The 27462-nt window shown below is 39.6% G+C and overlaps 1 protein-coding gene across 1 annotated transcript in view; it reads left to right on the forward strand.

Annotated features, from left to right (window-relative positions):
- Positions 1-27462, forward strand: part of GRIK5 (glutamate ionotropic receptor kainate type subunit 5) — a 196543-nt gene that overhangs the window by 73145 nt on the left and 95936 nt on the right. The window contains exons 2-3 of the mRNA XM_072426795.1: positions 4544-4686; positions 23977-24141. Of these exons, the coding sequence (XP_072282896.1) occupies positions 4596-4686; positions 23977-24141 (256 nt within the window). The 5' untranslated portion in view covers positions 4544-4595. The remainder of the gene's footprint in view (positions 1-4543; positions 4687-23976; positions 24142-27462) is intronic.

Genomic DNA, 27462 nt, shown 5'->3' on the forward strand with positions numbered 1-27462 from the left:
ATGCCAGCCAACAATATTATGGTTTTTAGGATACAGTGGTAAAATATTAGACCCTCTGCTGTTAATGTTGTGACCCTATTGGGGAGAACTATTCTCACATCCTGTTCTGATGACAAGGTGTCAGAGGATATCTGAGAGTGATCAGATATTTCACAAATAGACAACATAAATACTAATATTCAGAAGACTGGAGAAGAATTAAGTTATGTACACATGCTACATGATTGTTGCCTGAACAGATCATCTAAGGTGAAAAGTTAGCCGGTGTTTAGTCTCCCAAGATTATTTTTCAATATGCCCTGTAGGATTGATGAAAGACCGTGTTGGGACAACCACTGTACTTTCCAATACAGGAAAGCACAACTGGGTGTCCCTCTCTCGTCGTCCATTATCCTCTCTCCATAGGACAGAATGGTCTTAAAACGATTACGAAAAATTGTTTCCAGTGACAGATATCTGACATCTGTACGGAGCTTTAAAAACTCTTCTTACTATGCCACTGATACTTTTACCTCTCAAACATTGTTCTGCTACCACAGGGATTGGGAAAATCCAGCTCAATATGCAATAATAACCTGACAAAAGTTCTAACTCTTTCCTGCATATCAAAAAAATTATATATATTTAAAAAAACATTTTTTAATTAAATACCAAATAGCCATAAGCATTATAAGCGAATAACGTACTTTTATCTAGGGCAACCAACAAATGCTAATTTGCAACACTTTGTATGCATATTTAATACAATTGTTATAAGGGGGAAAATGCAAATATGAAAATGTATTGGAAATAATGTTTATTCACCGAAGATTAGAAAGTAAAAAATACAATCTAATCCAATATAAGATCTGAACTCCAGGGATAATTAAAAACTATCCTTGTAGTCTGGCATCCCACACATTGCAAAGGTTAAATGCTCTTTTTGGTCTGGGAGTAGGTACATTTTTTACAGTTTCCCTCCTCCCCTCCCAAGGAATCCTCCCTCCAACCCTCTGGGTTTTGGGTGACCCCTCAGTGGACTTATCAACAATGCAGGGCCTGCAATTGTCGAATGGAATGCATAAAAGAAGAGAATGCAAGAAGCACAGAAGAGGGGCCTGTGGGATGTAAAAGCCCCCCCCAACCAAAAACAGGGGACATTTTTTTCTTGGAATTAGGCTTTAAGCTATAGGCATTCATCAAGCATTGAAGAACATTTTTAATGAAGATGCTCCCCTTTATTGGTGCACTGAGCACCATCTTTACTTATTAGTTAAAAGAGTAGCAACCTTTTGAAAAACTTTTGAAATGGCAGCAAGTTTGTCAACCTTGGATATATTCATGATATTCCATCATTACCAAACTTTTTATTATCCATCTAATCAACAGCTGACTCCCGGGCTCTTAAGCCTTTATAGTCTCTTCCTAAATCCCCTATATTCTTTTTTTTATTTTCCATGTGTCTTTTTTTTCTCCTTCTCCTAGCCTAAACTCTTCTCCTTTGTTTTCCTTCCATTGTTTCTTGTTTCTTTCCAACACCCCCACAACAATTCCTTTAATCTAATCTCCCCTATATCCCCTTATACTTGGAGAGAAGTTGTGCAAAGATAAGTTGCAGAGGAACGACTCTGACAATTCTTTGGATTCTCCAAACAATCGCTCCAACCCCACCATACAAATCCTGGTGCCCCACAAACCACTAGAAGACTATGATGTAATTTGCATCCATCACTGGAAACTTTTTAAAGAAAGTTGAGCCTACAAATTTCTTTTGGGGACCATGTCTGGGTTACCAGTGCAGAAATGGGAACGTGGCCAAGTTTAAGCGGGTGTTTCTATGTCAGTTACAAGTAACAATTGCCTTCTGATGACCATGCTGTGAGTCCAAGTGGCCCTTTGGTTTCTCAGTTCTACCTTGTCTTTCAAACAGAGTTACACATTCCCCTTTGATCTTTCAGCTTCAAGATCCCAGGTCCAGACTACCCCCTAAAATCTATTTTACCCCTTCAGCCTCTAGCTTCTGCTCTGGCTTTACTTTCAGCATTCTTCCTGCCATCTCATGGTCCATGTCACTCTGAAAATGACTTTTAGCTTTAATTTCTGCCCTGTCCCTGTCAAATTATTCCCTGCCTCTTCTAAAACAAACAACAGTTGAGCCAATCTTGACCACAACCATAATTCTACCAAGGTAGGCCATATGTGCATTTATTAAATGTGGTAAATCATATTAAAAAAAAAGGATTGGCAATTCTTCATAAGTATCTGGAATTTTTATTCACAATAGAGATTGCAATGTATAACATATATTGTCTCTACATTGGCTGTGAAGCTACAGTCTGCTTTCTCTATGAAATAATAGAAAAGGGCCATCTTCCTCCTTGCTTCAATCACCAATGGTTTCTATCTCTCAGCACCTTCTAGAGAATGCAGGCGGGCGGATTCTCGAATACGTTTGTGTGCCAGTCACAGCTACTCTATGGCTTGTCAATGTGTCACCCTGTGTAGATTGTATCGGCTCTGTCTGGTGTACCGCCTTGCTGATGGCGATTAGACTGTCTTTCTCCCGGCATGTATTATTCCTCCCCCTAGAAGTGAGTATACCTTCATCATGTCATCTATCTACATGTTCCTTCACAAGGCCAATTGTTATCCCGTCACTCGTCCCTGAATGGGGTGTCACATAGTTTTACTTGAAACACTTTGGCTGCACAAGAATTCAAGCTGTCCTTTACACGTCACATATCTTTACACGCAAGACGCGGATCCTTTTCTCAATGTGCAGGGTCACTTTGTGGTTGTCATCGGCTTTAATATTGGTATTGTGCCATTTCCTTTATCTACAAATAATTAGAGAATAATACAATGTTGCTTTTCCTAAAATCAATTAAAGAAATATGTAACATTCTGTAATTATCTACCAATCATTATGACTGAATAGAAGCTCTTGGTCAATAATAGGCAAGTGTAGGATGGCAGATTGATGCAAAAACAAAAGTCAGACCAGGTTTTCTAGACTGAAAAGGCTATAGGTCATTTTGGTTCCCACTAAACTGCAACATCATAATTATTTACAAATAACAACTTCCTAATGCAGACCTCCACAGATGCATTAATTTCTTTCTGCTTCCACTCTGGTCCATTGGACACTGGATTTAATTAATTAAAGCTTTCCAAGACTGGAGAAGATAGACTTATGATAGATCTTATGAGAACCTGGGTGATTCAGCAAACCTGGAATTGATCATGTCCAGGACTGAAAACATACTAATAGCAAATCAGTATCAAATTAGTATCACTGGAGTGATTATGCTATGGGTTTCCCGAAGACCTGAAAGTTCTTTCAAGTGTATCCTCTTGTTAAAATGGTTGAAAAAAACTGATACTGTAACACTGTAAACATCAGCACAAACACTGGCATGCCAAGGCTACGTACACATGTGCAATAATTATTGTTAGAAAACAAACGATTTATGACCTATTAACGATTATGCACGATTATTTTGAACAATCATATTGTTCAGAATTCTGTACATGCTGTAACGATACGATTGTTCAAATATAATACGCCAATATTGTACACACACTAAATAAGATCGATGCAGGAAGTGACGTGTACAGGAGAAAGTGTACCACAGAACAATCGACGATCACTGAACGACCGTACACACAATAGATAGCAAAAGATCGTCACCCAATCAGATCCGTCAGGACGGTCGTTCGTTTTCAGTGACTTTGCTCGTTCTTCGACATCCTTGGCCAGTTGTTGTGCACTTTTTTTGTTAACGATTAACGGACGAACGGTCAGTAGTCGTTTGTTTCCAACGATAATTATTGAACGTGTGTACGCAGCCTAACAACTGCCTGAAATTTCCAGATAAGGAGAGGAAAACTCATCAGATTGCAATAGCCTTGAAGGTCAACATCCAAATCCTTAGCACTACATTAAACAAATATCAAAGCTCACCACCACAAAACCCATTCAGGTCATATTAGGTCATAAACAACTTTTAACATGCTAAACCTGCACAACCAATCTGTTAAAATGATCAGATCCCCAATGGAATAGAAAATTAATTCAGAATCAGACTAATTATAAGCAACCTATTTTTCGGTCCTGGACCAGGACAGATTGGATGTGTTGGAAATTGTCAATCGAAAGCACACAGTTGTATCTTGTGTTGGAGCAAATCTGATCAGGGGCAATATTAATGAAGCCTCTTCATGGTCCTGTAGTAATCTCATTCCCACCCCAATAATCGCAGGAGCAGAATATCATACATGTGTGTGCCATCATTTCGGACTGATGAATATTAATGGACCAGTTGGATGACACTAACATTGGCAGCAGATTTACTCTTGTGTAATAGGGCTTACTATATATGTTGGCCATCTTCTCTGTCTGTCTATTTAACCTGCATTAAACAAAAAAAAAAGAAAGATTTTGATTGGTCATTGAGGGAAATACATTTTTTTCCCCAATTGTCTTTACTGTTCTTCGTCTCTTAGATTTCCTTTGGGATGGCACTGCTATTTGTCCTTACAAGTTCTTTCTTTTCCCCCACAGGTGGTGTCAGCGTGGCTGCGCCTCGATCCGTCTCCATGAGGAGTAGAAAAAGATGCTGCAGCCTGAGCTGGGAGCTCCGCTCCTCCTACTGCTCCTGAGTCTCACCTCCCCCGGGGCCCCGCTGCTGTCATCTCTACGTGTCGGTAAGTGCCTGTGACATATTTATTTTATAAACTGCTACTAATATAAGCCAGCTGCACATCATCTGCTCTTCTTCCAACAGCTTCTTTCTGTATCACAACAAATGATTATGATATATAAACATATATTTTTATATTACAGACTTTTGTAAATCTGCCAACTGCCTACGGCCGGAATGACCCTTTTTTCAAGTTAGATAACCAGAAAATGGCTAAATTGGTCCAGGCAGGGGGACTGGGCCACGGAGCAAGAGGGCATTATAAATAAGATTTATTGGGCTGATGTCCATAGTGAAGATTTTTAGCTCTAGCAGATTAGAACGGATGGTCACTGGTTTACGAGGGTTGTATAGCTTTTGTGTTCCTTATCGTTCCCAAATTTTCAACGCAATATAGCCCAAAAAGGGTGGACATTTAATCATCACATTTACCTTTTTTCCACGGGTTTGTAGATACCCCTCCAAATGAGTTCCTCTGTATTTGGTAAAGGCCACTGCTTATGCCACCATACAAAGACATTTCAGATAATTGTCCACAACATTGGGAAGAACAATTAGGGAAGACCTTTGTATGTTCCAGGATGAATGTCCCCCTGTTCCATAAAGACATGGGTTAATGCGTTTGGTGTGAAGGAACTTGAGTGGCCTACACAAAGGGTCTCATTTATTAAAGCTCTTCAAAACTGCAGAAGATAGACTATCATGGGAGAACCTGGATGATCGAGCAAACTTGGAATTTAACAGGAAATTATTTTTTAAATAAATCTATTCCAGATTTGCTGAATCAAATACATTCATCCATGATACTATATCTTTTCCAGTCTTGGAGAGCTTCAATAAATCAGCCCTAACCTCAACTTCATTAAACCGCTTTGGGATGAGTTGGAATGCCACCTACAAACTAGGACTACTCATCCAACATTCGATCCTGACCATGGAAGTTTTTTTGGCTGAATAGGCAATATGGCTCATTACTTTTCTTGTAAAGTAAAAATGTATTATTATATGAGACAATGTTTTCTAATCATGCTGTAGAAGGTACCCTAGGATAACATATATACATTATTCAGATATACAGTATTAAAGATTTATAGTAAAGAAAACAGAGACTGTTGATCCAGGGAACTTTCGATTGCCTCACGGGATCAGGAAGGAATTTTTTTTCTTGTTGGAGCAAATTATACCAGGATTTTTTGCCTTCCTCTGGATCAACGATGTCCATAGGGTTTTATATCTGGGATATGTTTATCTCCCTAGTGGTTGAACATGATGGACTTTTTTTTTCAACCTAACTATATAGCAATATAATTGTTTTTCCAAACTCTGATAAACCTTTGTGAGTCAGTTCTGCTTGGACCAGGGAACAAAAAAGGTGGTGACCCATGAAAGCTTGTCTGGAAAGTTGTAGTATTAGTGCAAAGACAAAAAATATCATTAACAGTACATAGCTCTGTGTCTGCTGCAAGTGCACTGGTATGGCTACAATCACCATAATTAGATCCTAAAGCAAGAAACCCCCAAGGGTCTACACTTAACGGATGTCATTTAACGATCTGGTGGGTCTTTGACCTGGAACAAGAATGTGCATATTAGCAGTCCTGATCCCTGCTATGCACAGGTTTGCTCCAGGTAGTGGCTCAGCAGGTACTGAAGAAAGCTTTTCAGCATACAAATCAAGGAACAAAGGGTCACTTTAAGTGTGGCAGTAGAAGTCATCTCATGGTTCTGTTCTTACACACTGCATAATTTTTGCTTGTACATTTTTTTATCATGTTCTAAGTTAAAATTGCCCAGACGAACTTCAAAATGGATTTTTTTTAAAGGAAACGAAAATTTGAATGTGCAGCACTTTACCAATTAGATGAAGCATGAAGCTGCTATTAAGTCTGTCCATTCTAAAGTAATATTACAAAGTGACAATATTAGTGCTGTGAGTTCAGACATGTTGGACTAACCTGAATGGATTTGTTGTACTCTGGAAATTACTGCCCAGTATGTCGCCACTCAGAAAAAATAATTGTTCTATGTAGATGCCAAACATAAATGATCTTATACAGCTCTGTTATGGAGCCTGAACCTCAAGGCCATTGAGGAGGGACCTGGACCCTCATCAGCCAACAGATCCCACCCACGGGGAGCCCAAGTCAGTTCGATGGGGAGGGGGGGGGGACCAGGTCAGTTCTGCATAGAGGCCAACCGTTGGATGCATCTGTCTAATCTTTAACTGGACATTAAATTGAGGTCATCCGTCTTCTCTCACCTTCTGTTACTTCTCATCATGTGCACAAGAACAGGGTCCTATTGGCTAATTGGACCTGCCCTCCCTCACCCAGCCTTAGTTCTGTACTGGGCATATCAGGACTGCATTAAATAACACAAATGAACATTCAGCTACATCTTAAGGTGCGTACACACTTCCAATTTTTATCGTTCCAATCGAACGACGAACGATCGATTGGGCAAAAAATCGTTCGTAAAAAAGTAACCAACGACGCCGACGAACGAGGAAAGTCGCTGGAAACGAACGACCGGACCGACGGATCGGATTGGACGACGATCGTTGGACATCGTTCGTGTGTACGGTCGTTCGTTGATCGTCCATGTTCAGAGCATGCGTGATGAACGAACGTCCGTTCACTTTCCTGTCGTGCACATAGTTCCTCTATCGTTCAAACGATCGTATCTATTGTGTGTACAATATCTACGAACGATCGTGTCGTTAACTCTATGTGCAGGATCGGTGCTATACGATCGTTCATATATATCGTGCATGAACGTTCGTCGTTCGTTTTCCAACGATAATAATTGGAAGTGTGTATGTAGCTTAAGTTAGAAAGCAGTGACAGCCTGAGAAGAAAAACTTGTCCCCCCGCCAGCATGCCATGCTACCTTCTATGTTAGATTTAAAGCTCTGCATTTAGCAAAGCTCAGACCCTCTTAGGAAATTCTATTTCTGACTAGGCATGTCAGACCTCTACAGAGAGCCCGTTGTTTCTAAAAAGTAAGCAAAGGCCCCTCTGTGCAGCATGCTGGCAAGAAATAGGCTTTTATACACTGCTGTGGCTGCTTTCCAATCAAAACAAACTGCAAGTCATCACTCACCTTCTGTTTGATGCACCTGGAATTTATTTAGCTGATTAAAACTGAACATTCACTTGGGCTTTAAATAAAAAAGCACTAAAATAGCTGATGTTTTTTTACAGATGATTAAAGTGTCAAAAATAAAAAAAAAAATTACGCATTTTGCTTTTCAGTATTTTGCTGGTTGCACATTACAAAGATTTGTTTTAAGGATGAAGTCTGCTGCAAACTCTTTTGATGTACATACATGTAATAGACTTTCTAGCCGGCTTGCCCAGTGGTCACCCCGGGCTGTGCAGTGAATGCCAGATGTATGTGTCAGCCAGCTTGTTCTTTGCCAACCCACAGTGACTCATCAACACTACCAGAGGGCACTGCTGTAGAAGAATATAAATACATATGTACTTCCAGCAGACCTCCTGATACATTTCCAGGCCCAGGTTTGTTGAACCTTTTTGTTTCTCCATCTGTGGGTTTAAATCATTAAATGTGCTCTCCTGCCTCATTCAGGATATTGATTATTCTGGAAGAAATGTATTTTCTGGTCTTGTGAGTGGGGGCACAAATCTCATATATCACTCATCCTGCCAAAAACCTAATTCTTTCCCCGCTGACCTTAGACTGCGGCTGTGCAGCAAAAGGGTTTTGCACGTGTCACAGTATAGTTGGTGTTTACATCACAAAACGTGATGGATCATCCAATCTGGTCAACAATACATCAACCCGAATCCATGAGAGCCTGAACAATGAGGACATCTCTAGCCCAAACGTGCTGATATCTGGAAATAGGCCACTGTTTACCAAAAGGCAACTCCAGGTTTGTTACTGGCATGAGAAAGCAACAACAAAATATACACGATAGGTTACACATGTTATTGTCTTCTTTTATGTTTTGTCTGATCGTCCCTAGATGCTTCTGTACGGACAACATTAGCAGCGATTGCCTTCTTGTAGGTAGGCAGAGTGCCATGGGCACTAAAGATCTTTGGTAGAGTAATGGAGGGTGAAGGGTATGTAAAAAAAAACATATCTCAAGATCAAAGCCCTTTTAACACAATTGTCTGCTTTTCAGAAGAAGGCTTTGCTGAAATGCCACTTACACAAGACCCCAGGCACCCCACTGTTGTCACAGTAAACTTTTTTCATATTTTGTTTTGCTTTTTTTATTTGAGTCTATTAGTGCCTCTATTCTACTATTGTTGACAGTGGGCCGATTTTTTAAAGCTTTCCAAGACTGGTCAGGTTAGGCTATCCTTGGAGAACGTGGGTGATTCAGCAAACCTGGAATGGATTTCTTAAAAATCACTTGCTATTAATTGGCAGATGTTTTTAATTCCGGACCAGATCTGTTGTAGGTTTCCCGGATCAAAGAGGTAAACAATTAATATATCCCTGATATTGATAGTTAACCTGTTTACTACAATCCACCCATTGACTAGCAGAAGTATAATTCTGCTCTCCAATATTCACCAGGCCAATGGGAGTACTCCTTAACATTTCAACTAGCAACTATCAAGACAATCATCAACAACTAGCAAATATTGATTTAGAATGTACTTTAGGCCTTTTCAATCATTTCTTGTCTACATGCACTTTAACTAGTATTGGCTGCACTTCATTTCTATGAACTGGGTTTCTAATAATGATAAGGGTGGACTATGTCAATACAGAAACTGTTAGAATAGTAGCTTGGAGTCTCAGCTAGGGGTACATGACTGGGTAAACAAAGCAATAGCACAAATGGGAGACAGTTGTTATGCCGTAATTGCAAGTTTCAGACTTTCATAGAATGATCATTGTTTTTTTTTTTTTTAATTAGAGCTGCATTTTTTAGGAATTTTTTGATTGAATTTAAATTTAATTTGAAAACAATGTCCGTACACTTGGTATTTGTATTTTTTATTCTTTGTATTTTTTTTGCCTGGACTCCAGCTGCAAGCAGGCCTGTAAGAAATGTGGTACAATGTTAACAAATTGAAGTCACCCTGGCCCTGTCATATGGAGCATATAAAAAAATAAACTTCCATATACACTTTGACAAGGCCAGGGCACATGCCAGTTCTGGGCTATTAAATTGTTCAATAGCATTTAACTTGAATAAACGCAGCATGAAAAGCAGCTAACTGACCTCTCCCTAAACTTTCCCGATGGCTTCTAGATCGTACTGTATGATTTGATTTCCTAAATTTGTATTTTTCTCTTCCATGATTTGCCTTATTAAATTGGAGATTTATTGTCCAATATACAAGAGGACGGTAAATTCCTAATCAAATCTTGGTGTATTTTGTGTATTTTTCCAGACTTGTGTAGTAATTCAGTGTGAAAACTTTGCTGCTGTGCATTTTCTTGGTCATTCTTGGTGTCTCTCTTTGTGCCGTGTGATTGGTGTTTTATTTGACCCTCTGTACCATTCTTTAGCAGCATGTAGTAAGTGGACTTCTTGGGTTTCTTCCAAAGCTCTGATTTCTGCACAATGCAGATCAGTGATGATATCACCACAACTTTACAAGGTGACAAATAGGGTTGCAAAAGATTTTTAAGAACAGAAATAGATTATTTCCTCTTATTTAAGTCAAATTGTGCCTAGAATTTAGTTTTAATATTCCAAAGGCTGGGCTATGGGTCTGTAAGTCTACAAACATATTTAATTTAGGTGTCTACAGGCATTGTTTTTAAATGCTGCATTTGCCATTCAAATACATTTGTGTTTGAATAGCTATTCATACGCAAATTGATATGTTTGAATGGCAAACAGCAATTAACTAGAAAAGTCTACTTTGACCTCCACTGCTAGCAGTTAGAATGTACCTGTGCATGCAGCATTTAAAGAAGCGCAATGCAAAGCAGGTCAATTGCAGCCTCTGAACTTCCATAAGCACTGCTACATATAGGTAAATGGGATTGTGAAGACCTGTTTTTGAGGTGCATTCAAAATATAAACTGAACACAGGTGAACAACTTACCCTAAAATCATATGATATATTGTACATTTCTGAATGATAAAGTAAACAAATGTATGCTTTATGCATGCCATTACTGAAGGTTGATGAAAGCTTTACTGAATCAGTTGCATTATATTTACATGAGCCGCAAATGGTGACACTCGGCATGTTGATTTGACCTTTGCCAAGTTCTACCGAGTAGTAGGTCTCTCCGTTATAAAAGTATGGCCTCTCCATGTTCATCCAAGGACAATGGCATCTGAATCTAAAGGCTTGGTATTAGTCATAGATGGAGTAGAATAGGAAAGAACTGCATCAATCACTTATGCTGCAAGAGCAGTGTTACTGGCGGTCATGCTGCATTATCCCCATACCACATATGTTTGGATGGGGGCTATTGAGGTGCAATGGCTGCCAAAATATTTTTTTGTGTTTCATTTTCCCCTATAGTAGAACAATTTGACAGCCATTAAAACACTTCTGTTAATCCATGAGGGCTTGATGAAGTTCATCCTTAGGCTTTGTACACACGTCAGATGATTGTTGCCCAGTGGGGCTTGACTTGGGCAAGAATCTGACATGATACAGTGGTTGCCCAACGTCAATCATAAATCTGTCCTGACGAATCCATGAACGACCGATGGGGAATGACCAATGGAGAAGAGCAAAGCAGGCTCGTTCTCCCCACTTCCCTCTCCATGGAGCAGAATGCACTGCGTGTACAGAACTCGATTGTTCATCTGTCATTCTTTTATGACCTTTTGTGATTGATTTCAGCGACAAAACCTGAACATGTGTATGCAGCTTCACTTTTCTTCATACACGAAAAACACCAAGACTTTAGACTTTGATGTCTTGATGCCTGATGCCAATGTCCTTTTATGAACATGGAGAGGCCATACTTTTATTTAACAAAATCTGGGACATAAATCAGGGGGACAGAAGAATGAGCTCACCGCCCATTCACAGGTTGGCAGTAAAGACATACCCAGACTGTGTTACTTAACAGAACCAGGTCAGGTCACCAGCCAGGCTTTGGCGTCTGCCCAGGCTTCCATCTCAGGACTGAATGGAGTGGAACAGGAACCCTTTGACAGGTGAAACAGTTTCTGTATTCCTCCCTAAACATATTTTTCTTTATTCCTGACCAGTCATGTGCTTATGATGTCCAGCGCAACCAACAATGTCTCACCCAATTTCCAGCAGTCAAGAGTCTTCCTATAAAACCATTTAGGAGCCCAACAAATTGCACCCATGCAATGCAGTGAAATGGAGAAAATTACTAGAAGCTTCAAAGAATCCTGATAAACTCCTACACGCAAACATCAGTGAAAACTCAATCTTTCCCCTGGAGGGGTGGTGCAGCTATGTGTCCAGATGCAGATAATTCTTAGCACAGTCCTTTAATGTACTCAGAACTCTGGCATGGTGCAACACCGCAATCCCAGGGGAGAAAACCTTTATGTCTATCAAAATGATTGATCAGTTGATTAATACACTGATAGGAGGGTCCTTAGAGTCTCTAATGCTAGCAGCCTTTCAAGACAGCAATTTTTCTCCTCTTCTTCCTCCTCCCTTTCCAGACCTTTGCAATCCGGTCTGGTTTGACTCTTGATAAATATCTATGATTCAAGCCGGCCTGTGCAGCTGTATGATCCATTCTTGGTCCTTGTTATCATGGCTGTTTTATTTTTTTTTTCCATTTCATTTTTTTGGAGCTGCTGGCTGAGATAATGGGCTTGAAAGCACCTGGAGATTTCATGACAGGCAGGAAGAAGTACTCTAATTTAAGCTATTTGTTTTTCACTGCCTGCTTTTTAAAAAGCGGCAGATAGGGAGAGGCCTGCAAGCCAGGCCGGGCTCTTGCTGTGTATATCATTTTGTTGTGCTGTTCACTAAGCCGATACAGAGTGTTGCTATTATTGTCAGTCCCTTAAGTTGCTGCATACAGAGTATGCTATCTCTGGCAGTGAACTCGTTCACACGATCCAGCTAATGTGGGATTAATGACTCCATATATTTATCATCATTGTACTGTGCCACTGTGAGTTGGAATTTTTGTACAATGAACAGTTGGCCTCGTATTTATTTGGGCCATTTCAGTATAGAGGCAAGTGAGAGTTCTGTTTGCAATAAGTCACTCAGGGGCCAATGTCTAGGACATCAGGGACAAAGGGGACAACATAAAAGCCTAAAATGTACTACTAATGTAATAGGAGTATTGAGCTAGGTAATTCAGAGGGCAGCTACCACAAAGGACAAAAAGAGCAATAATTCTACAATAGAGCAAAACCTATATTCTTTTAAATTCACTCTTTAAACAAGCAGCCTTCTTGTATAACAAAATTGTGTACTGGGGGAATTTCTGGGAGGACTTCATTTCTGCACTCCATAAATAAGAATAACTTATACCACTCCCTACCCTGTCCAACGGTGCCATACTTCCCAGAGATGAAGTACATGGCGACTTTCCGTCTACAGACTCTCGTAGGAGATCAAGAAAATAACCTTCCTCTAATCAGTAATATTTTTTCTCTATATGAGATTGATATTAAAGTAGGCCTCCTGGATTGTAATATTTTATTGTAAAATTAAAAGAACCACTATTTGCGCGATATTACACTATACGGCAAAAGTCATTAAAGCCATGTAAACTTGGGATCCCATTCCAAAACCAATAATATGGAGTAATGATTAATATGGAAAGTGATTTGCAAGAGGTTTAAAAGATAGCACCTGTGTTAAACAAGAACAACCATCCGTAAACATGGTGGAAGGCTTCAACATCACCTTGGATTTGATCTGGATTGTTTAAAGGGAACAACATGCAGAGGGATGATGTGGTTTTATGTTTCAGTTGTCTACTCTTAGGCAGGACATGTACTTTTAGAAGTTCAAATAGCTAATAGATTTACTTTTTTTAAATTACATTTTTATTGAAATTTCAATAAAAGAACAACGAACAATAGAACAAGAAATTTAAAGTAGTAAACCACAAACAAAAGTCAATGAGGTAGATATGGTGTTTGGGTAACATGGAGCCCCATGATAGGTACAGAGAATGGGAACAAAGTCCACTAAGATGCATTTCACCAGAAGAGAAAGGAAAAAAGACAGGTAAAGAATGGGACCATAAAGATAGGTGGGGTACAAAAGGAGAAGGAATACATAGAAGGCGATCACATCATAGGGGGAACCAAAGGAGGTGAACTCAAATGCCAAGGAGGTGTTGGTATAGGTTAGGTTCTGGAAATCTTTGGATCCATGGTGACCAGACAGCTTCAAATTAGGTATGGAATCCCAAAGTGGGGCATTTTCCTTGAGTCATGGTCCAAAAGACTCTTTTGCACCTCAGAAAAACCAAAAATCGCAGGCTTCTAGGTTTTACCAATGCATTTTTTTTAGCATCAGTCAGGGCCTGAAGCGTGAGACAGAACATTACGTTAACATCACGGAGGCTGGTTTGTGGTTAAGCAAGGATATGACAGGGTCTCTCTTCTGGACCAGTTTATGAAAAAAAGGTGACCAGGAGGTGATAAACCTTGGGTGGTAACAGGTTTGATTTTAGGGAGAGAAGCCAATGGGATGTGTATATATATATATATATATATATATATATATATATATATATATATAAAATGGTGTGAATGTGAATACCAATTTTTTCAATATTATAATTGTGTAGACTAAAATAAAAAATATTTGCACCCATAATTAGACTTACTTGCTATTCATAAAGGCAACTCTGAAGCGGACATTCCCTCGGGTTGTTAAAAACTCTCCAGTGTTAGATGTGAATGTAATACCTAGTCTTGCATAACAGGGAGTGAATCATACACAGGAATTTGAAAGAGGATGAACTCAAGATAACTTCAACAATTCAACAATAGTTTCAAACCTAAGAAAAGGAACTTTGTGTAATGACCTTGGATGCTCTGTCTTTTTTCTGTAAGCACCTGACACTGGCATATCACCAAAGGGATCCGCGTGCGGCTGAGTTTTGTGGTCTCAAGTAAGAAAAGCAATGCTTTTCTCTAGAGACCACAGTTCGTGTTAACGATCCACAGTAATTGGCATTCCCAACTCTGATGGTTCTGAGCAATACACACAGGGGAGCGGCAGGGGATCTCTCTTGTCAGGCTTGGCATTTTATCTGAGTGCTACACATTCAGGATGCTTGTTGAATCTCTCTACCTCACCACTTTTACCATGAAGATCTTGAAAGTGACTTGTGGCACGTCTTAAAGCAATGCAGTTATCCCCCCAAAAATGTTTAATAATAAGCCCCATGCAAAACTGCAGGATCAGCAATGGGGCTTCCTCCAAAATGTATTTAATACTTTTACCTTATTCCATGTTCACCCACAGACTCCACTTCTATTTTACTAGTCCTCCACAGCCTGTTCTATAATCTGTGGTTTCAGGCAATTACATTATCCCCCACAATGAAAGACCAATAGCCCTGCATTGTAAGGAGAGAAATACTTGGATAAAACCAAATAATGTCTTTGCATGTGGTTCTCTTTATCCAGACCCAATCCAAGATGGTATTGAAGTCTTCACCCCTCTTTAGGGATGGTTGTTCTTGTTTAACACTGATACCCTCCTTTGAGCGTCTTGAAAATCACTTTCCATATTAAACATAACTCCATAAATAAGGATTTTGAAATGGGATCTAAAGTTTATATGAAAGATCAATAGTCCTGCTTTGTAAGGGGAGGAAGACAAGTGCCCACCTGGGTCAGGGAGAGAGAAGGCACTGGCTGCCAGGGGAGTGGGGTGCAAGATATATATATATATAATTTACATCACCCACAGTATGATATACATCACCCTTGGACATAAATAAGCATTTAACCTTTGCAGTATGAGGCTGGCCCAAATAAAAAGAAAAGGTTTTACTGAACCTGGAGTTCAGCTTTAATGTTTACTTCTCAAGCAGATGGCAAGTCCCAACTTTGATCTATACGCAACGATGCTTGAAAAATTATTAGTATCTGACGCACTTCCCCTGGCTGCTACTTTACTATAGAAAAAGTGATGTAGCAGCTGGCAGGAAGGACAGCGGAAACATTCTGTAACCGCTATAATTCTTAAGGAAAGGTTAAAGTATTTTGCAGGGAGCATTTACTTTTAGAGAGATTTAGGTGAAAGAGACCCATGTAGCACCTGGTAAATCCCTAAGGGACCCTAATACATCTTTGCCACAGGATCACCACTATATATTATTAGGGCTAATAGCACTTAAAGGCTATCTAAATCACAAATATCTGATATATTGAAGATTGCATGTACCTATCTAAGGTAGCTGCATTGGTTTAGTATCTGTATTTTCACCTGGTGATCGAATAGCACACCTGTCCTTTCATGTCAACGCTTATTTCTCTGTCAATACTCATATCTAAGGATGGTGCCATGGTGGTCACACAGGAGGGACTTCCATAACATAATACATTTTTGGTAATGGAACTTGCACAAGATAGAGAAGAATGTTTTATTGTTCCATCTATGTAGTGTTCCTTAGCTTCTTATCAGCTCACATGAATTAATAAAGGACACTTCAAGCATGTCTAGGGACTGAAAAGACAAAATATTAGATTTTTGATTTTTTTAGATTTAGATTTGCTTGATTTTTTCAGCCATTTTTTTGTCCATTGGGTATAATTTAGAGTGCTGCAAAATGCCTGTTCTAATCCTAGTGCTGATCTTTTTCATGGCAGACATTCTCTATTCTAAACGCAACAAGCAATGGCCTTGAGTTGGGACCCCAACACAATTTAGGATCCCCTATTTCCTTGGGCCCCAAAACCTACCAGACTTACGTACATTTATAAAGTAACCTGTCTCTGTTGGTTACCCCAAATTGTTGGATGTGCAAAATATTTTACAAGCAGCAAACTGAAGTTTAGTGACCTAAAGAAATAAACAGACCAGGTTAGACACAGCCCCTTCCTTGTTAAACATTAGAAGTCTTCTTAAAGGGACAGTGTGAGATAGGCAGAGCATTTAAAATCAATTAAAAAAAATATAAAGCAGTACAAAACAACAAGAAGCAAAACTGTTCCTAAGCTTAATTGGGCGATAAAGGAAGAGGTAGTGGGCAAATACTTGTAGATGGACAAATGACGTACATCTCTGGACCATAGCTCCGTAAGGTATAAGCTGGTCTGTACCCAGCAAATCCAAGGTAATATTTATTGTGGAAATGCCAATTCTTGTCAAGCTTGGATAGAGAAAACTCTTTATTCTTATTGCTGCCAAATGCCATGTGTTAGTGATTAGATGGTTTCTGGCCTCCACATGCAGGATTCTGCCTGAAATCTGTTCTGGATTGAGGAGCACGCGTGCTGCAGAAGATGGTTTCTGGACCTTACCCAGAAGCTCTCTCTCTAGGATATTCCATAGGGCCCCATATACAATGACACACTGCTGTTTTGGAGGCTACTGTTTAGTCACACACTCCAGGTTTCCAAAACCATTCTTTTGCTAATTTTTTTGATATTCTGGAAAAAAATTGAAAACAATAGACAAAAGAACAAATTCACACATTTAATTCTTTACACATTACAACATTTATTATGCAGATTACATACCGAAAAAGTATTATTTTTCCGTTAGGCATTTATTTGTGTTTATAATAAAACGCAAAGGGGCATATTTCGACAACTACACGAGTTACTGCTGAATTGATGGGCTTTATTAGAGTTTGTACATACAGGTGCTGGAGGCAGAGGCACATGTAGCACCGGTGAGAAAATACCATTGTCAGCTCGTGTTAAATGCTTGCTTGTGGAGATAGACCAGATGAGCAGGGCCTGGAGCATCACTGCCCAAAGGGCGTGCAATCTGTGTTCATTTTAGAGTGGCACAGCACAAAGCAGGTGTGATAGGCTATTTGACTTAAATTTAGGATATACAAGGGTTTGATGCTGCATAATATAGAATAACTAATGTAGTGGTGGTTAACTTCCTTGATACAGGGGGCCTCAAGTGCTCCCCTGACATAGCTCTTCACAATATGTGAAAAAAAAGTGCTACAAAGTGCAAAAGAGTGCTACAGAAAGTTGTCAGGGTCTGCAGACAGTCATCAGTAGATGATCAGAGACTGCTGTATAACCATTCTACTAGAGATAGTCAGACATTGTGGACATACTACTAGAGATGATCAGAGACTACTGTATAACCATTCTACTAGAGATAGTCAGACATTGTGGACATACTACTAGAGATGATCAGAGACTACTGTATAACCATTCTACTAGAGATACTACTGTATAACCATTCTACTAGAGATAGTCAGACATTGTGGACATACTACTAGAGATGATCAGAGACTACTGTATAACCATTCTACTAGAGATGGTCAGACTGTTGACATTTTACTAGAGATTGTCAGAGACTGCAGACATGCTGCTAGAGATGTTCAGACTGTGGACATGCTGCTAGAGAAAGTCAGACTGTGGACATGCTACTAGAGATGGTCAGAGACTGTGCTCATGCTACTAGAGATATTCAGAGACTGTGCTCATGCTACTAGAGATGGTCAGAGACTGCAGAAATGCTACTAGAGATGGTCAGACTGTGGACATTTTACTAGAGATTGTCAGAGACTGTAGACATGCTGCTAGAGATGTTCAGACTGTGGACATGCTGCTAGAGAAAGTCAGGCTGTGGACATGCTACTAGAGATGGTCAGAGACTGTGCTCATGCTACTAGAGATATTCAGAGACTGTGCTCATGCTACTAGAGATGGTCAGACTGTTGACATGCTACTAGAGATGGTCAGACTGTGGACATGCTACTAGAGATGTTCAGACTGTTGGACATGCTGCTAGAGATGGCTAGAGATGGTCAGACTGTGGACATGCTACTAGAGATGGTCAGAGACTGTGCTCATGCTACTAGAGGTGGTTAAGGACTGTGCTCATGCTACTAGAGATGGTTAAGGACTGTGCTCATGCTACTAGAGATGGTCAAAGATTACAAACATGCTATAAAAGTTGTTGCAAATTGGGAACATGCTTCAAGAGATATTCAATGCCTGGAGACACATTACATGTTAATACTAGATATCAGCCCCTTTACAAATTGATGCTTTCACATTTCACAAGATGGAAAAAGTAAAATAGTATAAATGAAATAGGCCAAAGATTTTACCACTAGAAGCCAAGCAAGCCTAAAGAATATCAGAACATTATCCCTTTAGTAGTTTAAGTAAGCACAAAAACAGAGAATACTGTCTACAGGCACCCTGAGGCCCATGTAGTAAGTGCAAAAGGCTAAATGTGGCCCCTGGGCTCCCGGTTTTGCACCAGGGAGCAAATCTCAGCTGAATGACAGTAGGGTTTTTTCAATGTAATAAGCGAAGTTGCTCTCTGACAAGCCATTGCTTCTCAATTTATGCTCAGATAAAGAATATTTGGAGGAATCTACACATACAAGAAAATATTTGTGTCTAAATCAGGAGATAAGGACTCTAAGGTCTTGCAAGTGATAACAGAGTGAAACTGGAAATAAGGTTTAAATGGTTGAATAAGGTGATCAGTGACTGTTCTACGACCAATTCCATCCAGTTTTGATTGCACAATAAATTTTTGGAATTTCTATATAATGAAAGTAATGAAATTTAATAGGATTCTGTAATATTTAATGTTACCCAAAAGCTCAGGATGTAGAACTTTTAATAAAAACTTCTAAATCTTAGCAAAATAATTTAGTTTGGCTGGATGAATCATAGTATAGGTCAACCGGTATTAATTTGGATAAGCTGTAAACCTTACTCCAAGCAGCCATCTGGGTTGTGTGTCACTCTCGAGATGGTCTGTCTTAGCCCAGGGTTGCCCACACTTTATTTTTGGCTGGCGGGCTTTTTTTAAAATGACCAACTCAAAATGATCTACCGACAATAAAAACTTGGACCTAATAACTCCTGTGCGCGGTAGAGTTTATATTAAAAGGCCGGGCTCTGCGATCTACTCGCATTGCCTTTGTAATCTACCGGTAGATCACGATCCACCTGTTGGGCACTCCTTTCTTAGCCTATAAAGAACCCCTTTTATGATCTCAGACCTGGTGCGGGCAAATCTAGGAAATGCAACTTGAGTGTTGTGACTGGTGCCCAGAGAGCACCAATCTTGTGTCCTTGTTAGGGGCCACAGACTTTAGTAGTAGTGACAGATATTATTGGTAGGACTAGAGCTATCCCTTAAATGGAAAGTTCTGTTATGTAGGCTGCAACGTCTGCCCTTTTATTCTAAAAATGCTAGTGACCTGGCTGCTTTTTTATCTAATGGCTTGTAAGAAGTTGAGATCATCTAATGCATGTAAGGAGTTGAGATCATCAGTAATTCAAAATTGGTAATAAGATCTGCAGGCCTGGCAAATTTTGGAAGGAGGGCAGTAATGGCAAGCCTTGATGTTCTCTCTAAAGAACTGGATTTCAAGGGGCCCCTGGCAGACCAGTAACCAGAGAAGATCTTGTCTTGTCTCCTGTTTCCAGTCTGGACCTTAAAAAAAAATTAAAGATGCCTCTAGGAAAATGTGACCAATACATTTTATCAAGGATAAGCCAAATTTTGGAAGTCTGTCTACGAACCTTGATTCGTATTTCTCTTGGCACATGCATTCATAGCAGGCAAGTCTAACCTTTACCCTCCTATACCAACACTCTGAATTTGTCGTTGGAAGCAACCAAGGGTGACCTTCAATTTGGAAGGTCATCCGAATCCACTACCCTAACCTGGAAAGCCATGGAACCAAACCACTGGCAAGCGCTATCTACAGTTCTACAAAGAAAATTATTTTTTGAGGTGCCATTTACAAAGACAAACTGTCAGCTAGAGGCACTCTGACACTTGGGGCCGCAACATGAAAAATGTTGGGCACCTCTGCTCCACAAGACCCTACCTGCACATAAAAGGAAACTGCACTCACGATTGCCAGCTGCGTCTCTTGTGAATTTCTCCTAGGAGAGAGAAAGGTGCCGGGCCAATGTTCCACTAATTGTGTTGTTACAGCCAGCGGAAGAGCCTGCGAGGAAAGGTTATTACAAGGGTGGGGGCGGCTCTCAGATGTTTTGTGTTCTTCTGCTCGGCTCATAAAAGCTGTAATAAAAAGACACACATTTAATACTCCACAATTTGTGAGAATTAACATATCAAAAAATCCAGAAGAAAGAAATGTAATAAATCCTGAATAAGGAAAGAAGATGAAAAGCATCAAAGGATCCGTTACACCCCCCTCCCCATTCTATCCTCATCTCCCTACAGAGGCCTGAGTCTAGTCTGCAAAGGACAGAAAGGGATGTGCTTGTGTGACATAAGAGTTTAGAGATTGGAAGTATCTTTCTCCTACAACATATTCATTTAATAGCAAAAAAGCCAAATGAATGAGAACGTTTAGTCTAAACAAAAAATATTTTCAACACTTTCTGATTGCACTGCTAAATCTAACCTGTTTCCATTTCAGAAGGTGGGAGGGCTATTTTAATGCACATTTGCTTATCTAATAAAACTGTATTTACTCCAAAGCTGAACTCCATGAAAATGGTTAAGTACACAATAAATATATTTATATGAGAACCTTTTTTTGCTTGCCAAAAGATTGGCATTTTGTTTATCTGGTTCTGAGAGTTATAAAAATTTGCAAGCTCAGCCCTATCTGAAAGGGCAGGAGACCTGATTCCTCTCTGCAGCACTTGGGTTATGGTTACTGGTCTGATCCCTTCTCCAACCTGTGGCTGGGAAAAGCAAATACAGCAGACTAATTGAGCATATCCCTGTGCAATCAAATTTGCTGTACCTGCTGTGCAGAGAAGGCCATGATACAAATGTGATATTTTAACCAGTGTTTTTGGACCTTTATAATGTTGGAGAACCATTGAAAAAACTTTCAGGTCTCACTCTTCTTATAATTACTATATCAACAGGTCACAGTACATTAATGTGGGGGTGATTAGAAAGAATGCCTATTGCTGGCCATTGGGAAGAATATCACACTCATCCGTGGCAATCTCTGGGGAAACCTTAAGACCCAACTGAACCCTGGTTGAGAAACAATGTTTTAAACCCTAAATTTCTTTAAATTTCCCATACCAAAGTCAAGTGCCTAAAGCATGCAAAGAGCCTTCTAAGGAAAAGTGGAATATTTTGCTAAAATTGTTCCTTCGCTTTTTCTCAAAGCAAAAAGAGCATCAGTCCCATTATTGCCAAAGCGAACAGAACCACTTTCAGGCAGTGAGAATACTCCCATGGCTCTTCAAAGAGTCCAGCAACCAACCAGGAGGGGAGAGGGAGGTAAAAGTTGAACTCTTTGCCCCCTTTTTATCGGCAACATTTTCAGTCTACATGTAGATAGTCAGCATAGGACTTGCATTATGTAGTGTAGCTCACTAAAGACGAGATTTTTTTGTAACAGGTAGGGCATACATGTTCATCATTAAGTGCTAAAAGGGATCAGCTGTCTGTGACAGTAAAAGGGATTGATCTGCAATCTCTTAAACACCATAATAATTGTAAGAAAATCTAGAGTGACAATTCTTTTAAAATATATGGCGTATTTCCTTCACTGTCATGTAACATGTAACAGAAAAAAAAGTAATTTTTTAGTGTATTTTTCTAAGCTGTCCTTGGACACATATAGAGGAGTATATAACACTGGCAACATTGATCCTAAAAAAGAGCTTCCTCTCCTTAGTTAGGATTTAACAGTCGAAAAGTTGAGAAATAAGCATCCCTAACAGTCCATTATATGTAACATTTACTGTGCTTCAGTGACCCCATTTTCTAGTGAACATGTGTGCTTCAGTGACCCCTGTTTTTGGGTAACACTCTACCAATCCTTTGTGCTTCAATGACTTCTGTTAACCAATCACCCTGTGTGTTTTAGTAACCCTTGTGATTCAGTGGCCCCATACGTTAGCGAATCTTTGTGCACCTCGTCCTCCAGTGACCCTGTCCTCTAGTGACCACTGTACTCAAATACATTGTGCTCTTGTGATCCTTTACTTCATTACTATTCATATTATGTTTTGCAAATGAAATTATCCAAAGTTTTGTAAAAGCCTAGACAAATGACTAATGTGAACATATTTTGCAACAAACCCACACAGTGTGGTTGGTCTCTCTTTATGACAGACCTTGGAGTAAGTGAGCAAACTTGTACACACCTGTTTTGGTATGGTTTAGATTTAAAATATACTTGATATGTTGGCGCTTTATAAATACTTAATTTTAAGAATTAAAAAATTAATAATCATAATAATAATAATAATAATAATAATTTGTCATTGGAGAAATTGGGATCTGACACTGCTAATGTTTTGCCTACCTTCGGGTTTAAATATTTCTCAGCCTATAACTCACTGTTTCTTACCAGGATTTCATGGAACCCTAGGATCCCTCCAGATGTTGTTAGGGGTTCCTTGAGCAATGAGCAATTTGAACCTTTCAGATAAGTTTAAATGCCACCAATGATCTTTGGCTATCTAAAGGATTGACACTGGCTAGCAATGTAAGACATCCTTCCTACTGACCACCAGGCTAATGTACTGTGAGTTGTGGATATAGTAATTATAGAAGGGGTTCCCTGAAGACCTGAAAGTTTTTTTTCAAGGTTTCCCCCATGTTAAAAGGATTGATAAACGCTGTTCTAACATCCAAGACCCCTAAAATTTGGTTTAGGTTTGTGCTTTAGAAAGTATTAAAGCCATTGGATCAGCATAACAGCATTAAGAACTTCTAGAAGAGTTTTACAATGATAGCCTCCATATTCTTCCAGTATAGGTTTCCTACAAAGGTCACTTGTGTAATTAGGCCCTGTGCATTTTTGCCTTGTCATTAGGTCCCAAACCGTATCATTGGTCTTGCAATGTGATGAGCTACTTTTTTTTTAAGTTTAGTTTTTTTATACTCTTTTACATATTTAATGTATATAAAAAGAGGAGGAAGGTTATGCATATTATCAAAATAATAAGACTAATAAAAAGGCCAATTGTTGAATGGGTAAAGGGAGCTAAAACCCCTAGAAACCATTTCAAGCCTATCACAAAACCAATTTAAAGCTCCATCCCATCCCTACCATCCCTGATCTTCCCTACAGCTCACTGGTTTTCTATTTTCTGTCTTTCTTGCACTTACTGAACAAACCAGATAAAACAAACATTGTATATTTACCAAACCAAAAGGGGTCCACAAATGTATTTCTGGGATTTACATGAACTTTATTTTATTTATAATAAACCTTTATAATGGTTCTCTTTCTTTTTATCCAGCCGCAATCCTTGACGATCAGACTATTTGCGGTCGTGGCGAGAGGTTGGCACTTGCGCTCGCCCGAGAACATATCAACAGCCACACGCAAGGAGCATCCAACGCACGTGTTGAAGTGGAGATCTTTGAATTGCAGAGAGATAGTCAATACGAGACTACAGATACAAGTAAGTAGTTACTCCCTGATTTTATTAAAATGTCCTTTTGCAGGGGGCTGGCATATAAACAGCTTTTTTATGAATTCTGCAAGAAAGGAGGATGAAGTGTTGCCCAAAGTACTCATTACTCATCATAACTCATAGTCACCATTCTAGGTGTATGTGCAGAATGGAAGAACACAGGCTCACTCTTTGTGCATAGCCAAATAAAAGCCCCCATTGACCCCTTGGCACTGATGTAAAGGTCAGTGGGAGGCAGCACAGAGATTCGTAAAAGCCATAGGAGACTGACACTTCCAGTCAGTGTCATTTTCTGAAAAAGCTTCACCCAGCAATTTTGCTTGTTTGGAGGTGTGTTCCTTGGTGAAGGTGGCAATGAACCTATCATGGTACAAAATAAAAAATTGAAGCTTAGCTGGAAATAGTCACTTTCTTATTGGTATTGTGCCATGCTGCTCCTCTTCCAGGGTGATTAATAGTCCTCATTTTATTGACCTCCTTTCAGCCAAGGCTGTCTTGGACCCACTGCATGGTCATTGGCCACCATGTCAGTGTAGGCTAACCATACAATACTGCAGAAGGCATCAGTGCTCTCTGAAAATGTGCTTCTACCATATCTTGCAGAAGAGGAATTGTGAAAATATTGATGCTGGATTTTTTTAGGAGATGTGCTGTAATGCAAAATCACAGTTTCTTCTTTAAAATTATATACTATCTTTCCATTAGATTAGATTTGAAAAGGCAGCCAGAGAACTGGCTTGGGACCAAATTGTGCACTTTTATAACTGCAATAGGGAAATTAGATTGTAAGTTCCTCTGGGACAAGGACTGATGTTTATAGTTCTGGGTGAAGAATTTCAAAATATGCAGGAGCTCTATAAATACGGGAAGTTATAAAAAAAGTGGCTACAGCTTATATCATTTGGCATGCTTACCCTGGTACAGGAAAGGCAATATGACTGGCAAGGCCTTTTGCGCAAAAAAAAGTCTTTGTTGGATTATCGTGCCATGCTGTCTTACCTGTACAAGACATATTGCTCAAAAAATAAACAGAATATATAATCAGCATCTGCTTTGGTTCTATTTATGTTGAAACATGTTTGAAATCCTCTGAGGTGAAGTGATGTATTTCACTGTGAAGTAAACTAAAGAAAAGCAGATGGTGCTGCTGTATGTTTAGCGCACAAGTCCCCCAGGGGAGTTCCATGACATGCCAGACCTCGCTAATGGAAGTGGCGCACGTTGGCTCCGTCTTTTTCCACGGGCATCTGAGAATAGCCTCGGTTTGTTCCCCTTTGGGGTTACAGAGGAGAGTTGTTTTTGCGTATTGTTTTCTTTATAAATAGAAGAGACATAAATAAGGTGCCAGGAGCCCCTTTAGACATAAACTGATATATCGCAAGACTTGAAGAGCGATTCATTGCAGCTGCCAAGTCTACAGGGAAAAAGTTAGACTATAGCTGTTTCGAGTGCATTGTTTACTACCTTTGCCAGCCTTTTTAAAGGGCTCCCTTGGGTGTCATACACTAGAGGCAGCCACTTGTAGAATTATGCTCCAGACAGAGATCTAAGGTTGCTGCTTTGCCTGCTTTGAGACCTCAGGCAAGTAGAGTATTACTACCTGGAAGCATTTGTTTTATAGAAAAGAAAACTAGGTTGATGTCGGGTGGTGAGATTTTGGTTGTGACACACTGTCCCTTGTATTAAAAATCATATTTTACATGACTTTATGTTTTTGTCATCTGATCAGAATTTTTGAAACAAAAAAATTGTGATGGCAGCTCTTTTTTGCAGAAGTAACATAGCATGTCCCTTGTGCCTGCCTGTTCACAATCGAGTTCATTGAGCTGCTTGTGTGCACATATCCCAGGAATAAATGAACTCCCAAAAGTAACATTGCTCCAGCGTTGTCAATCACGATAGCCGAAGAGTTGAACCTGGAGGAAGACCCAGCATACCTGAGTGCTAGGAGTAAATGAATTCCCAGGAGCATGCACAAGAGTAATGCCACTCCAACCTGGCCAATAAAGATGGCCAAAGACCTGAACCTGGAAGAACACCCAGCATACCTGAGTTTCGGGAATAAACTAACTCTCACAAACATGCACAGGAGTAACATCAATCCAGCCTGGCCAAAGACTTCAACCTGGAGGAAGACCTGCAGCATACCTAATGTCATGAATAAATTAGTTCCCAGGAGCATGCATGTGAGTAATGTCACTCCAACCTTGCCAATAAAGATGGCCAAAGACTTGAAATTGGAGGAAGACCCTGGCATACCTGAGTGCCGGGAATAAACCAACTCTCACAAACATGCACAGTAGTAATGTCACTTCAGCCTGGCCAAGCAAGATGGCCAAAGACTTGAACCTGGAAGGAGATTGGGTGAAGATGTTGGTGATGGGAATGGAGCAAAGATAAAATAGTTTTTTTCTACTTTACCTGTTCCAGAAATAAATTGCAGAAACATATTGGTAAACACTCAAAACTGTTTTGTCCCACCTTCCCACATGTCCCACTTGGCCAATACCAATCTCTCGAGGTAATTATGAAATATTAAAAAAGTACTGTATCCACAGGCACATCTTAATTTATCATAAAGACTTTAATCAGGATAAAGTGAAAAGCTGTGTTACGTGTTGCATGTGTTCGATAGGGTCCAACTCTTTAAAAGAGACCCTGTCACCAGACTATTTATTTCAACAACAATCATTTCATACCTTATGAGTACAATTATGTGTTTGATGAATGTTATTTACCTGTATAAGCCACCCTTTTGTAGACATGCAAGAAAAAACTTGGAGGTGTTGCTGGGTGCCACTACTTTAAGTGCAATGTGAGCAGCCCCAGCAGATTTACCTTCGTTCTACCCTATTACCCTTTGCATCTTGGCAGCTAGATGAAAGGTTATATAGGGAGGTGAGTGGCGAAGCTAGGCCAAGCCAGAGATTAATAAATACAACCAGATGAATAGAGGACTGTAACGTACAAGAAGGAAGCAGGCTGTTATACGCTGTTGACTTACCAAAGAAGTCAATTTTCTTAGCAAGAGAAAAGGCACTTTGTAGGTGAAAATGATTTATGGAAAGGAAAATTGCAGAAAAAAATGTGGTTTTCTGTATATTTACGTCATCAAATTACTTTGACAAGTAAAGTAACAACTGTGTGTTTAGCTGTGTGTTTTGTGCTCTATTTTAACAGAACTGCGTTGTGTAAATCTTGTGTGAACAGAATGAATAAAGATACCCATCCTTTTTGCAAGTAAAGCAGTTCCTTTATCTGTATGTCATCATTATACTAAGATGTTTAGCTTTTTTCACCTACTCACAG

The sequence above is a fragment of the Pyxicephalus adspersus genome, chromosome 11, assembly GCF_032062135.1.
Source record: "Pyxicephalus adspersus chromosome 11, UCB_Pads_2.0, whole genome shotgun sequence".
Classification (NCBI taxonomy): Eukaryota; Metazoa; Chordata; class Amphibia; order Anura; family Pyxicephalidae; genus Pyxicephalus; species Pyxicephalus adspersus.